Here is an 11,916-nt window from a genome sequence, read left to right as displayed (position 1 = left end):
AAAAAGCAGCTGGGGACAGTGGGCTGATAACTTGCTGCTTAAGGCCAACTTTGTCCTGCTTGCAAGCACCCCATAAGGAACCTGTTCACAAAAGAGACTTATTGAACACTTACTCTATGAAACACATAAATCTCAGGAAGATCAGTAACTAGGCCTATGCATCCTGTTTGTATATTACCATAAGGATAAGGAGAGTCGGATGGGGATAAGAGAATGAAGTTCCCTCTTCTTGTGGGTCCCCGACTGGCCTGAGGACTCACAGTGAATGCCCAGGAGCAGGGAGAGATTAGGGTCGTGGCCTTGGGCCCTCTGGGTCACAATGCTGCAGACGGCCTGCAAATCTTGAAGGCAACTGGCCAACTCCTGGTATAGCTCAACTGCCAGCTGGGCTGTGTCTGGTGAAGATGGGGACCCTGGCTGGGCCTGGCGCAGCTGTTCCTGCAGCGTCAGATTCTTCTCAATCAGATCCTGGTTTTGCACCGAGAGCTGAGCAGATAGATGGGTAAACACATTAACCCAGGTTCAGGAAAAGGCAGAGTGTCTGCATTTATGTGGAGGTATAGATTTATGTATGTGGAGGTAAGGGTACGAGTCATAGGCGATGACCCCTTCCCACTACTAACTAGCTTAGCACCCCTGCCCCCACCTCCTACGGGCAGGCTGGACCCACAGGGATCCAGCACTGGAGAGGAAGTTGTTCCTCAGCAGCCTCTGAGTCATCAGCCTCCAGGTTTCTGTCCAGGAACTAGAGAAGAAGATCCTGCCCTAGGAACTCTATCTGAAGCCAGTCCCTCAGCCAACTCTGTTAGCCAAGCTATTAGAGATGGCCTAACGTGAACAGTGAAATCTGAGGAGACACTGGTTTCAATCTCTCCCTGTCACCCTGACAAAAATGGCTACCAGCCAGCCTGATCACAGGCTATCAGAGGAATAAGAGGGGCAAATAAGACAATATGACAGTAGCCACTGGGTGTGCAGCTGGGGAAGGTAGAGACTGAAGGACAAAGAACTGAAGGTGTCCTGCCTTTTCAAACCCTCAGCTCAGTGGAGACAGGCTTCACTACACAGACCAGATATTCATGCATACCCTTGGCTCTTTCCCTCCCTGTTTCTGACAGCCTAATCACCCTTTCTCCTCCCTTCCTACCTTTATTGTTTTAAAGATTCTGAAGTTTTTTTCTAGCCCCTCCCCTACACCCCCACTAAATCACGTGACAATCCTAGCTCTGGGAGACTCCTTCCTAGGTACTTGACACTTGGTGGCCCTCTACTGACAGCTCTGTTGACTGCATTAGGAAACCAAACCATCAGTTTTCTTAAAACACTCCCTCCCCAAACCCACAGACTTGTGGCTGTGGGAAGACAAAAGGGAGAGAGAATGACTTCCACAACTGAAAGGCATTTCTGGGTAATATGGCCAGGAATAATAATAAAGGTTTAGGGTCTTTAATGTAAAGAATGAAGCAATGTATCTTCCCATTCCTTTGCTCAAACATCTCAGCAGGCACCTCTCCAACGCTGGGGTTCTTATAGGGGCAGGGTTAGGTAATGTACACAGAGAAGTCAGGTTTGTGGAGGCTGTACCAAGGGGCATGGCCAGTGCTACTCACCTCTTTCACAGCTATGCGCAGCTGCTGCAGGGCTGTCTCCCTCCGCTGGGCCTCCTCTCTCAGAGCCTGGCTTGTTCCATCTTCTTGAGCTAGTTCTTGCTCTAGGCTCTGAATTCCACAGCAAGTCAGAAAACACCCAGGAGTAACAAATCGGTTCAGATCATATCATCTCTGGCCTGGACTATTACAGGAAGTCCTACCCTACTCACACACTGCTGCTGAGATTGTTATTACTATCATTTTTCCTGGTAGTGGGGATAGTGGGGCACTCTACCACTGACTACACCTTTGGACACCCCTCTTCTTTTTGGTACCAGGGACTGAACCCAAGAGCGCTCACCACTGAGCCACATCCCTAATCCTTTTTATTTTTTATTTGGAGACAGGATGTCACTAAGATACTTAGAGCCTCAATAAATTGCTGAGGCTGGCCTTGAACTTGCGACCCTCTTGCCTCAACCTCCAAGATGCTGGGATTATAGGCATATGCCACCACACCCAACCCACCCCCTTTTTTGAGAAGAATTTAAATTGCCCAGGCTGGTCTGGAATTTGTAATCCCCCTGCCTCAGCCTCCAGTATCCCTGGGATTACAGGCATGTGCCACCACACCCAATTGATATTTTAGAGTAGATCTCATCTATGACTTCCCATTTAAACCCTTAACTGCCACTGATCACATATGAATCTGAGGCCAGCTTCTCAGGAGGGTGTACCAGGACATTTGACTCCTCTATTTATCTTCCTATCCCTAACTCTTTTTTACCAACTCTACACAGCCTTCACTCCAGCCACACTGAATCACTAGTCTTCATCTAAAGGCTCCAGCTCCAAGGCCTCTGCTCACTCCTCTTCTCCTTTGTTCAGATTGCTCTTCTACTTTGCCTGTCACTCTACAGAGCCTCCAAGGCATATCTGAGCCTTCTTCACTGTGCAAATTAGATCCAACTAAACTTAATCCCACCCTGTTATGTGCATGGCTCATGTGTATATCCATTTAATATTCTGGTGGCTGTATACACAAATCTTCCCTTATTTGAATGTAACTTTTTTTTTTTTGTACTGATAACTGAACCCAGAGGAACTACACTACTGAGTCACACCCCCAAGTCCTTTTAATTTTTTGAGACAGGGTCTCACACTAAGTTGCTAAGAACTTTGCTAAATTGCCTCGATTTTGTGGTCCTCCCATCACAAGTTGCTGGGATTACAAGTGTGAGCCACTATGCCTGGCTGACGGTAACTTTTTTGAATGCAGAGAATATGCCATTCAGTTGAATTCAATGTTCATTAAGCATTTACTGTGACAAACACTGGGGATACTGAAAAGAATACCAAACCGTCCCTCTCTTTTTCTTTTTTCTTTTGGGGGGGTGGTCAGAGAGCAGGGGCAGTAGTAGGGATTGAACCCAGGGCACTTTACCACCTGGTTGCACCCACCATTTGAAAACTTTTTTTTCTTTTTTTATTGTACATTATATCTGTTCATAATGATGGGAATTATTGCTATATATTCATATATGCACACAATATAACAATATAAGTCGGTCAATATCATTCCCCAGCAAAAAGGATTTTATTTTGAGACAGGGTCTCACTAAATTGTTCAGGCTGGCCTCCAACTTGGGATCCTACTACCTTAGCCTCCTGAGTTGCTAGGATTATAGGCTGGTGCTACCACACCCGCCAAAGAATCCCTATAAGCTAACAGTTGGATATCCCGAATCAGTATGAAATGCTTTTGACAGACAGAAAGGGGCAAGAGAGCACACTCACAGGTATCTAATCTGGTGAGTATTCTGTGTGTGCATGTGTTGGGGGGTGATTAAGGTCATAGGGAGGAGATACTTTTTATCTTCTTGTCTCATCCTGTTCATTTCAGTTCTCCCTGCTTCATTTTGCACCTGATTTGAGCAGATATTTTTTAAAATTGTAGACTGACATAATACCTTTACCTTATTTATTTTTATGTGGCGCTGAGGATCGAACCCAGTGCCTCACGCATGCTAGGCAAGTGTCCACCACTGAGCCACAATCCCAGCCCCTTGAACAGATATTTGAAGTGAAAAAAGCTACATCCTCAGTCCTTTTTATTTTGTGACAAAGCCTTGCTAAATTGCCCAGTCTGGCTCTGAACTTGTGATCCTCCTGTCTCAGACTCCTGAGTCACTAGGATTATATGTGTATACCACTATGTCCAGCAATTTCACCATTTTATAGTAATAAAAACATAACTACCAAGGCTCATGACCATGAAATATCCAAGATAACCATGATAAACCCACCTTATTCTAATAAATTCACCTGACATTTTAATTTGCCTGCATTTTCTCATGTTAGGTAAATGTATCATCTAAAATGCTGGCTTAGGGCTGGGGATGTAGCTCAGAGGAAAAGCATATGTTTAACATGTGAGGCCCTGGGTTCAATTCCCAGCATGATAAAATAAAATAAAAATTAAAAATTAAATATTTGGCTTCTTCAACTTTTTGAAATTTCAGGGTTCTAGGAAACCTACTTGGAGATCCTTAAAAACCCTAGTAGGGGGCGCTGGGGCTGTAGCTCAGTGGCAGAGTGCTTGCCTAGCACGCATGAGGCACTGGATTCAATTCTCACACCACATTAAAAAAATAAATAAAATAAAGGCAGGCTGTCCACCTATAACTACAAGAAATTAAAAACAACAAAACAAAAAAACCCTAGTAGGGGGCTAGGAGTCATGGCTCAGTGGTAGAGCGCTTGCCTAGCACATGTGAGGCACAGGGTTTGAGTCTCAGCACCGCATAAAGATCCACTGACAACTAAAAAAATATTATTATTTTTTTTTAAAAAACCCTAATAGGGGGGTATAGCTCAATGGTAGAGAACTTGCATGTGTGAGTCCCTGGGTTACATCACCAGTACTAACACACACACACACGACAAAAAACTAAATACCCTACTAAAAATCTGGCCTTTAAAATGGGTATATAGGGCTGGGATGTAGCTCAGTGGCAAAGCGTCTGCTTTGCATTTGCAAAGCCCTGGGTTCGACCCCCAGTTCCAAAAAAGACAAAAAAAAAAAAAGAACCCCACCAAAAAAAGAAATAAGATTAAAATAAATAAATAAATAAATAAAAAATAAAATAAAATGGGTATATATGTTTACTAGGCTTCACTACCTCCTTAAGGACTTGAAAGTGGTAAGCTAATTAGACATAACCCAACCCAAACAAAAACAAAGGCAAAGACAAAGGGAGGACAGCAGCCATCAGTTGTTCCTCAGAGACAGTGCATTTCATGTGTTTGGTATAAAAACCTCTTTTAATGCTCAGCGTGGTGGTACACCCCTGTCATCCTCAGAGACAGTGCATTTCATGTGTTTGGTATAAAAACCTCTTTTAATGCTCAGCGTGGTGGTACACCCCTGTCATCCCAGGGGTTCAGGAGGCTGAGGCAGGAGGATCATGAGTTTAAAGACAACCTCAGCAATTCAGTGAGGCCCTAAGCAACTCAGTGAGACCTTGACTCTAAATAAAATACAAAAAAGAGCTGGGATGTAGCTCAGTAGTTAAACGCCCCTGGATTTACTCCCCAGTAACAAAAAATCGAAACAAAAAACCTCTCTTTAGGCATCCAAAGAGGACCTGAGTGAACTTGCTTTGCTCAGGATCTCTTAGAAAACCTAATTAGGGACACTCCCGCTCTGGTCCAAAATAGAAACCAGGAGCTGTCTTTGGTTCTTCCCTAATTCTTCAACCCCCCACACTCTGTCAGTCACTGAATCCTTCTAAAAGTCAATTAAGTCTGTCCCCTCATATCTCCTCCTTGTTATGCTGCCTTATGCCACATTTACCCATCACCTTTCTAGAATTTCTGCAGTAGTTCCCTGGCTGTGCCTCCTTCTATGCTGCCAATCTTCCATACTTTGAGTTGCAGCCTAACTACATCATACCCCTAAAATGGAGCAATGGATTTCTATCACCTACCTAAATAATAAAAGCTAACATAGACAAGGCCTTCCCCTAGCCTGGAACTTTCAAATCTTCTCTTACCATCTTAAAGTGAACAGTCATGTGCTGTGTAATGGACTATACACACCTGTAGTCTGTGTAAGTATACTCTATGATGTTTGCATAATGATTAAGTCAAAATGAATCCCCCCAGCCTGTTATTAAGCAGTCCATGACTACTTTAACAATATCAAACTGCTAACTGGTCCATGTTCAAGCCATGCCTGTTTCATGCCTCCATGTTCCCACTCATGCTGTTCCTCTTGGAATTCTAGTACCATCCTACCCAGCTTCTCTTCTCTACCTGGTTAACTCCTACTCATCCTTCAAAGCTCATGATCTCCAGAAATCTTTCTGTTACATCACCGCCTCCCACTGACTCTTCTGTACTTGCTCCCCAAATACTGGGCTGAAACTCCTGTCTCATCTGTCTGTTCTTCTAACAAGACTGTATGCTCAAAAGCAGTGACTAGGTTTCATTCTTTTGTATCATCAACACTAAGCAAATCACATGGCAGAGAACAGAGTGCCCCAAGGACTCCTGTTTACCTGTATTTGTGAGCACAACTGATCGATCTTCTGCTGTTGCTTCTCTACAATCTGAAAGGCAAAGTCACCAAGGAAGGCTGATGGTGAGATCAGAGGGCAAGGGACTGCACTAGGATCCGTGGTCTGGCTATCAGCCCCACTACCTATCATCCATTAATTTTGACCAGGGTGATGATTAGTTAGTTTTCCCCACAGAAACCCAACTCAGACTCCTGTGACTCCTATGCTCTGATTATACAGAGGTTTAGGTAGCAACATTATACAGTACTAGGGAAGCAGGGGACCCTCACCCTAATGACTACACTGGAATCAACTTCATACACTGTGGTTTTTTTGGAAAAGAACATAGCTAAAAATTCACTTTAATGAAGTCTGTCCTAAACAGGGCTGTGACAGTTGTTACTTTGAGTTTTGGTTACACTGACTATTCAAGGAGACTCTTCGCAATCTAAGCTTCCTGTCCTTTTAAGACTTTGGGTGTTCTCTGGACTATTTCTGGGTCTTCTTTTTTGCTGACCTGAAACCAGTCTCACCAGCAGGCCCCTGACTCCCTCTTCTCTTTTGAATTGAGAAGCCAAGTCACCCCACTAGTTAGAACTCTGTCCAATGCAAAGCAGTTCTGCATGGACCTGAGCCATGACTAAAGTGCCCCAAGCTTCAACGCACCATTCTGGTTCATCTAGTCTGGATGATGAGAGGCATGGCCCCCCTAACTTCTGCCTGTATGTCTGATGAGTAAAGTTCGCCTGTCGTAAGGATGAATGTCTAAAATGCAAACTTATTATGCAGGATAATTACTAAGAAGAGAGAAAAGCTCATAGTAGCAGATTCTAGGTGGCCCCAAAACCAGGAATTCAAGGTTCCTTCCAAGTATACAATCTTCTCTTCCACCCAGCCTATCCCTCATTACAGCCTGAACACCCTTAGTCACCTTTTGGAGGGAATCACATTCTTTCTTCCTGGACTCCATTTCCACCTTGGAACCTTCTCCACTGGCTTCCTCCACAGACTGTTTATCTTGCAGGCTGAAATACAATGGCCTCTTCAACAATTCTGAAGTTAGAATCTGGATTGACTTCTGGTTCTGCTATTTATTGGGTGTATGGGCAAGATATTTACTCCAGTGCCTCCATGCCACAGCTAGGAATGGAAACTTAGGTCTGCTGTAATGTGGAGTGTCCCACATTGAAGCTACTCAATGTTGGTTCTCTTCCCTAGAGGCCAGAATCTATGTATTGTGCCATCAATTCTTTACTTGCTAAAGGCTCTTATATTCTTTGTTTTGATATCTGAAAAACAAACATGTATCACACATATTTACTCTAAAAAATTTGGAAAATATAAAATAACTTCTTTTTCTTTTTGGCAGTACTGGGGATTTCACCCAGGGCCTTGTTATGTGCTGGGTAAGCACTCTGCTATTGAACTAAGCTGGGTTGAGTTTTGTTTTATATTATATTGTACTGTATTTTATTTTATGACAGGAGCTTAAGTTACCCAGGCTGGCCTCAAACCTGTAACCCTCCTACTTCAAGCCTCCTGAGTAGCTGGGAATATAAGTATGTGTTACCACTCCCAGGACAAAAGAACTTTTTTCTTAGCCCTTATATTCTGGGGAAGAGCCAACTTTGTCCTCTAACCTTGCTTCTGACTCTGACCAATAGCCTTCTCAATAGATCCCTCACAATCACCTCAAGCATGGCTTGTCTGCTGAGATAAACAACAGGATCACTGTGGTTGAATATGGGATGGGAAATTCAATCCATCCATTAAAATTGGATTTAATCCAAGAGGCTGTTGAGACACAGCCATCACATTTTCAGAAATTGCTATTAATATGGAATAGGCTTCCAAGACATGCTGGGAGCACATTATGGCTTCTTGTTTTGTTCTCCGAACCTGTCCTGGCAACTGAGAGCAATTCCCTAAGGGCTGAAGAGAAACAAAAGGTGCTTCTGGTAGCCTTGGCTTAAAAGTTTCCATATGTGGATAACCCCCAGGATCTACTTTTGAAAATATACAGATATCTAGTTGCCTAGTTTCTTTCTAAAGTGTTTTTATTCATCCAGTTTATACCTACTCAAGATTATATGCCAGGCATTGGGTTCATTCTTCCCAAAGGTTACAATAAGCCCCCAATGCACTCCTTGCATCCACTACTCCATCCCAAAGACACATTCCCTTCCCATTAGCAGCTTTATTATTCACAATCTGAACAACATGAAGCTCAAAGGAATAAAGAGATTTGCACAAGCACTTATAGGTAGGTGAGTGGGATAGCTAGCACCAGAACCTAGCTCTCTCCTCCATCCCTTGATTCCTCAGGGGTATTTACCTATGTCTAGTAGAGAATTCTGCTTCTTTCTGTCTCAGGCTTTCCAGTTGATCCTCCTTCTCTCTGCAGGCTGCCTGGGTCTCCTCCAGCAAACTCTCCAGCTCAGCTACTCTCTCTTGCAGCTCTGTGCTCTTCAACTCACAATCCTTAAGCTAAGAGACATGCTTGGGTCAATAAGCCAAAAAAGACATATATAAACTTGGATATGACTTCTTTGGGATTTTCCTCTTAGGAAGCTACAAGGGTAAGTACAGACAGTAGATAAGGAGAAAGTTACCTGCCTGGCCACCCCTATTTGCCCTGGGTGTGCCCAGACATTGCTGATACCTGCTGGCTCTGCTTCTGATGGTCTTCCAGTGTAGGCAGGTCAGCAAGGTAGCGCTCCAAGGTCTCAATACGCTGCTGCTTTTCTCTGTTCTGCTCTGATTCCTTCTGACATTTCTTTTTCAAATTATTGATATGTTTATCACGACCTTTGACCTACAGGGAAAAAAATGTCAAGTCGATCTCTATTCACTCTTTTTAAAAATATTTTCTTAGTTGTCAATGGACTTTATTTATTTATATGCGGTGCTGAGAATCGAACCCAGTGCCTTACACATGCTAGGCAAGTGTTCTACCACTGAGCCACAACCCCAGCCCCTCTAATTATTATTATTATTATTTTTAATATTTTGCTTTTTAGTTGTAGTTGGACACAGTATCTTTATTTTATTTTTATGTGGTGCTGAGGATCCAACCCAGGGCCTCACACATGCTAGGCAAGTGCTCTACCACTGAGCCACAACTCCAGCCCTCCAGCCCCTCTATTCACTATTTTTTAAAAATATTTTTTTAGTTGTAGATGGACACATTATCTTTATTTATTTATTTTTATGTGGTGCTGAAGATTGAACCTAATACCTCACACGTGTGAGGCAGGCGCTATACCACTGAGCTACAGCCCTAGCCTCTCCATTCATTTTATTCTTATTTATTTATTTTTTTAAGAAATGAGCATTCTTTTTTTTAAAATATTTCTTAGGTGTAGATGGACTCAACACAATGCCTTTATTTTTATGTGGTGCTGAGGATCAAACCCGGGTCCCGCCGGTGCTAGGCAAGCACTCTACCAATGAGCCACAATCCCAGCCCTGCCTCCATTCACTTTATTTAAAATTTTTTTTTTTAGTTGTAGTTGGCACAATATCTTCATTTTATTTATTTATTTTTATGTGGTACTGAGGATCGAACCCAGTACCTTACACGTTCGAGCAACAACCCCAGGCTCTCCATTCACTTTTATAGGACCCTGACCATTAACTTCTTCAAAGATACCTCTGTCTTTGCTGTTAGGGTCTATGCATATTGTTCTACTGCAACAAAGAGAGAAAGCTGCCAGGTGTGGTGGTGAACACCTGTAATTCCAGTGTTTTGGGAGGCTGAGGCAGGAGGATCGTGAATTCAAAGCTAGCCTCAGCAAAAAGTGAGGCACTAAGCAACCCAGCGAGACCCTGTTTCTAAATAAAATATAAAAAAGGGGTTGGGGATGTGGCTCAGTGGTTAAGAGCCCCTGGGTTTAATCACTAGTTCCAAAAAAGGAAGCTAATCAAACTTTGCTATTTTGGATTGGGGTATAAACTTTAGAGTTAACAAACCTAAAATTTGGAAATTAAGGACAGGGATGAGGCAGCTTTTAAATACTGGCAGTAGCACTTCTGATGTATGATAAAGATTTTGGTAGGTTCTTAGAGGTAACCTCTAAGCCTCTGGAATATTTTGGAATAGAATGAGAGTTGTCTTTGTTAGAGGGCCAGAGCCCACCATGAATGAATTTATACTAATAAGATGACTCAGAATGGGGTTGGTCGCCAAAAAGATTGCATTTGAGTTTAACCTCCTGAAGGGAGAGGTAGTAGAGGGGTTGGGACCTACATAAAAAAACTCCAGTTAAAAACTTTAGACATTAAGCTTGGTGGGGCTTCCTGGTTGAACGTAAGGATGTGCTGCTGGCAGAGTTAGGCATCCTGTTCTCTAGGATAGCACTGATTTCAAGACCCTCCCATAATTCACCTAATGTCATTCTTCATCTGGTCATTATTGAATTGTAATTTTTATAATAATCAGGCTAGGCACTGTGGTATGAGACCCGTTAGTCCCAACTACTTGGGAGGCTGAGGCAGGAGGATCACTTGAGCCTAGGAATTCAAGATCAACCCAGGCAATGTATTGAGACCCCATCTCAAAAACAAAAATAAGGGCTGGGGCTGTAGCTCAGTGGTAGAGTGTTTGCCTAGCACATGTGAGGCACTGGGTTCCATCTTCAGCACCATATAAAAATATAAATTTTTAAAAAATCAAGCCAACAAACAAAAAATACCCAACCTATATAGTACTTCTTAGAGTTCTAAAGTCTTTTTGTTGTTGTTGTTTTTGTACCAGGAGCTGAATCTGGGGCACTTAACCACTGAGCAACATCCCCAGCCCTTTTAATTTTGTGACAGGGTCTTGCTAAGTTGCTTAGGGCCTCGCTAAATTGCTGAAGGTGGCTTTGAACTTGCAATCCTTCTGCCTCAGCCTCATAAACCGCTGGGATTACAGGCATGTGCCACCATGTCTGGCCTTCTGGGAGTCATTCTAGAGAGTTACTGAACCTGAAGGAATCACAGGAACATTTGCATTTGTAGCTAGTTGGTCATAATTATTGATAGCCTTGGGATCCCAGAATTGCAGCTGGCATCTGAAATAAGTACATCTTGTTGGAGACAGTACCCTTAAGCCTGTGGAGTGTGATGTTAACTTCAGATAGTCTATTTCAGAATTGAACTTCAGTAGTATATACAATTTCCCTGTTGACATACAACTAGTCTGGTGAGAAAGTTAATATACTCTTCCCTAAACACCACACAATATAAAACTAAACAGTCATCTGGAAGGGCTATTGAGACTAAAAACTCTGCTTTTTTTGTGTGTGGGGGGGTGTAATCAGGGATTGAACTCAGGGGCATTTAACCACTGAGTCACATCCCCAACACTATTTTGTATTTTTTATTTAGAGTAGAGTCTCACTGAGTTGCTTAGCACCTCCTTTTTGCTGAGGCTGGCTTTGAACTTGTGATCCTCCTGCCTCAGTCTCCCTAGCTGCTGGGATTACAGGTGTGTGCCACCCTGCCCAGCTCTCAAGTCATTCTTAAGCACTATGAAGTTTGAGAAGTCAGGTATGGTGGCATGTGCCTACAGTACCAGCTACTCAGGAGGTATAGTACCAGCTACTCAGGAGGCAGAAGGATAACTTGAGTCCAGAAATTTGAGACTAGTCTAGACAATATAGTAAGATACTGTCTCAATTAAAAAAAAAAAAAAGTTTGAGAAGCACTGCTCTAGTTGATTGATTCAAGTGGTCCAGGACTAAACACTACCAGTCATTCTCCCCAATAACATGTGCTACAGA

The 11,916-nt window shown here is 43.0% G+C and overlaps 1 protein-coding gene across 2 annotated transcripts in view; it reads right to left on the bottom strand.

The window, feature by feature from the left end:
• Cep85 (centrosomal protein 85) overlaps positions 1-11,916 on the bottom strand; it is a 35,551-nt gene that overhangs the window by 1,915 nt on the left and 21,720 nt on the right. For both annotated transcript variants that reach the window (XM_027937682.2, XM_027937683.2), the window contains exons 8-13: positions 8,814-8,966; positions 8,487-8,638; positions 7,083-7,176; positions 6,152-6,202; positions 1,611-1,718; positions 261-486 (exon numbers count right to left, since the gene is read on the bottom strand). In XM_027937682.2, the coding sequence (XP_027793483.1) occupies positions 261-486; positions 1,611-1,718; positions 6,152-6,202; positions 7,083-7,176; positions 8,487-8,638; positions 8,814-8,966 (784 nt within the window). The remainder of the gene's footprint in view (positions 1-260; positions 487-1,610; positions 1,719-6,151; positions 6,203-7,082; positions 7,177-8,486; positions 8,639-8,813; positions 8,967-11,916) is intronic.

This window comes from Marmota flaviventris, chromosome 10 (genome assembly GCF_047511675.1).
Source record: "Marmota flaviventris isolate mMarFla1 chromosome 10, mMarFla1.hap1, whole genome shotgun sequence".
NCBI lineage: Eukaryota > Metazoa > Chordata > Mammalia > Rodentia > Sciuridae > Marmota > Marmota flaviventris.
Note: the sequence above shows the minus strand (reverse complement) of the source record. Positions and strands in the feature narration are given on the sequence as shown.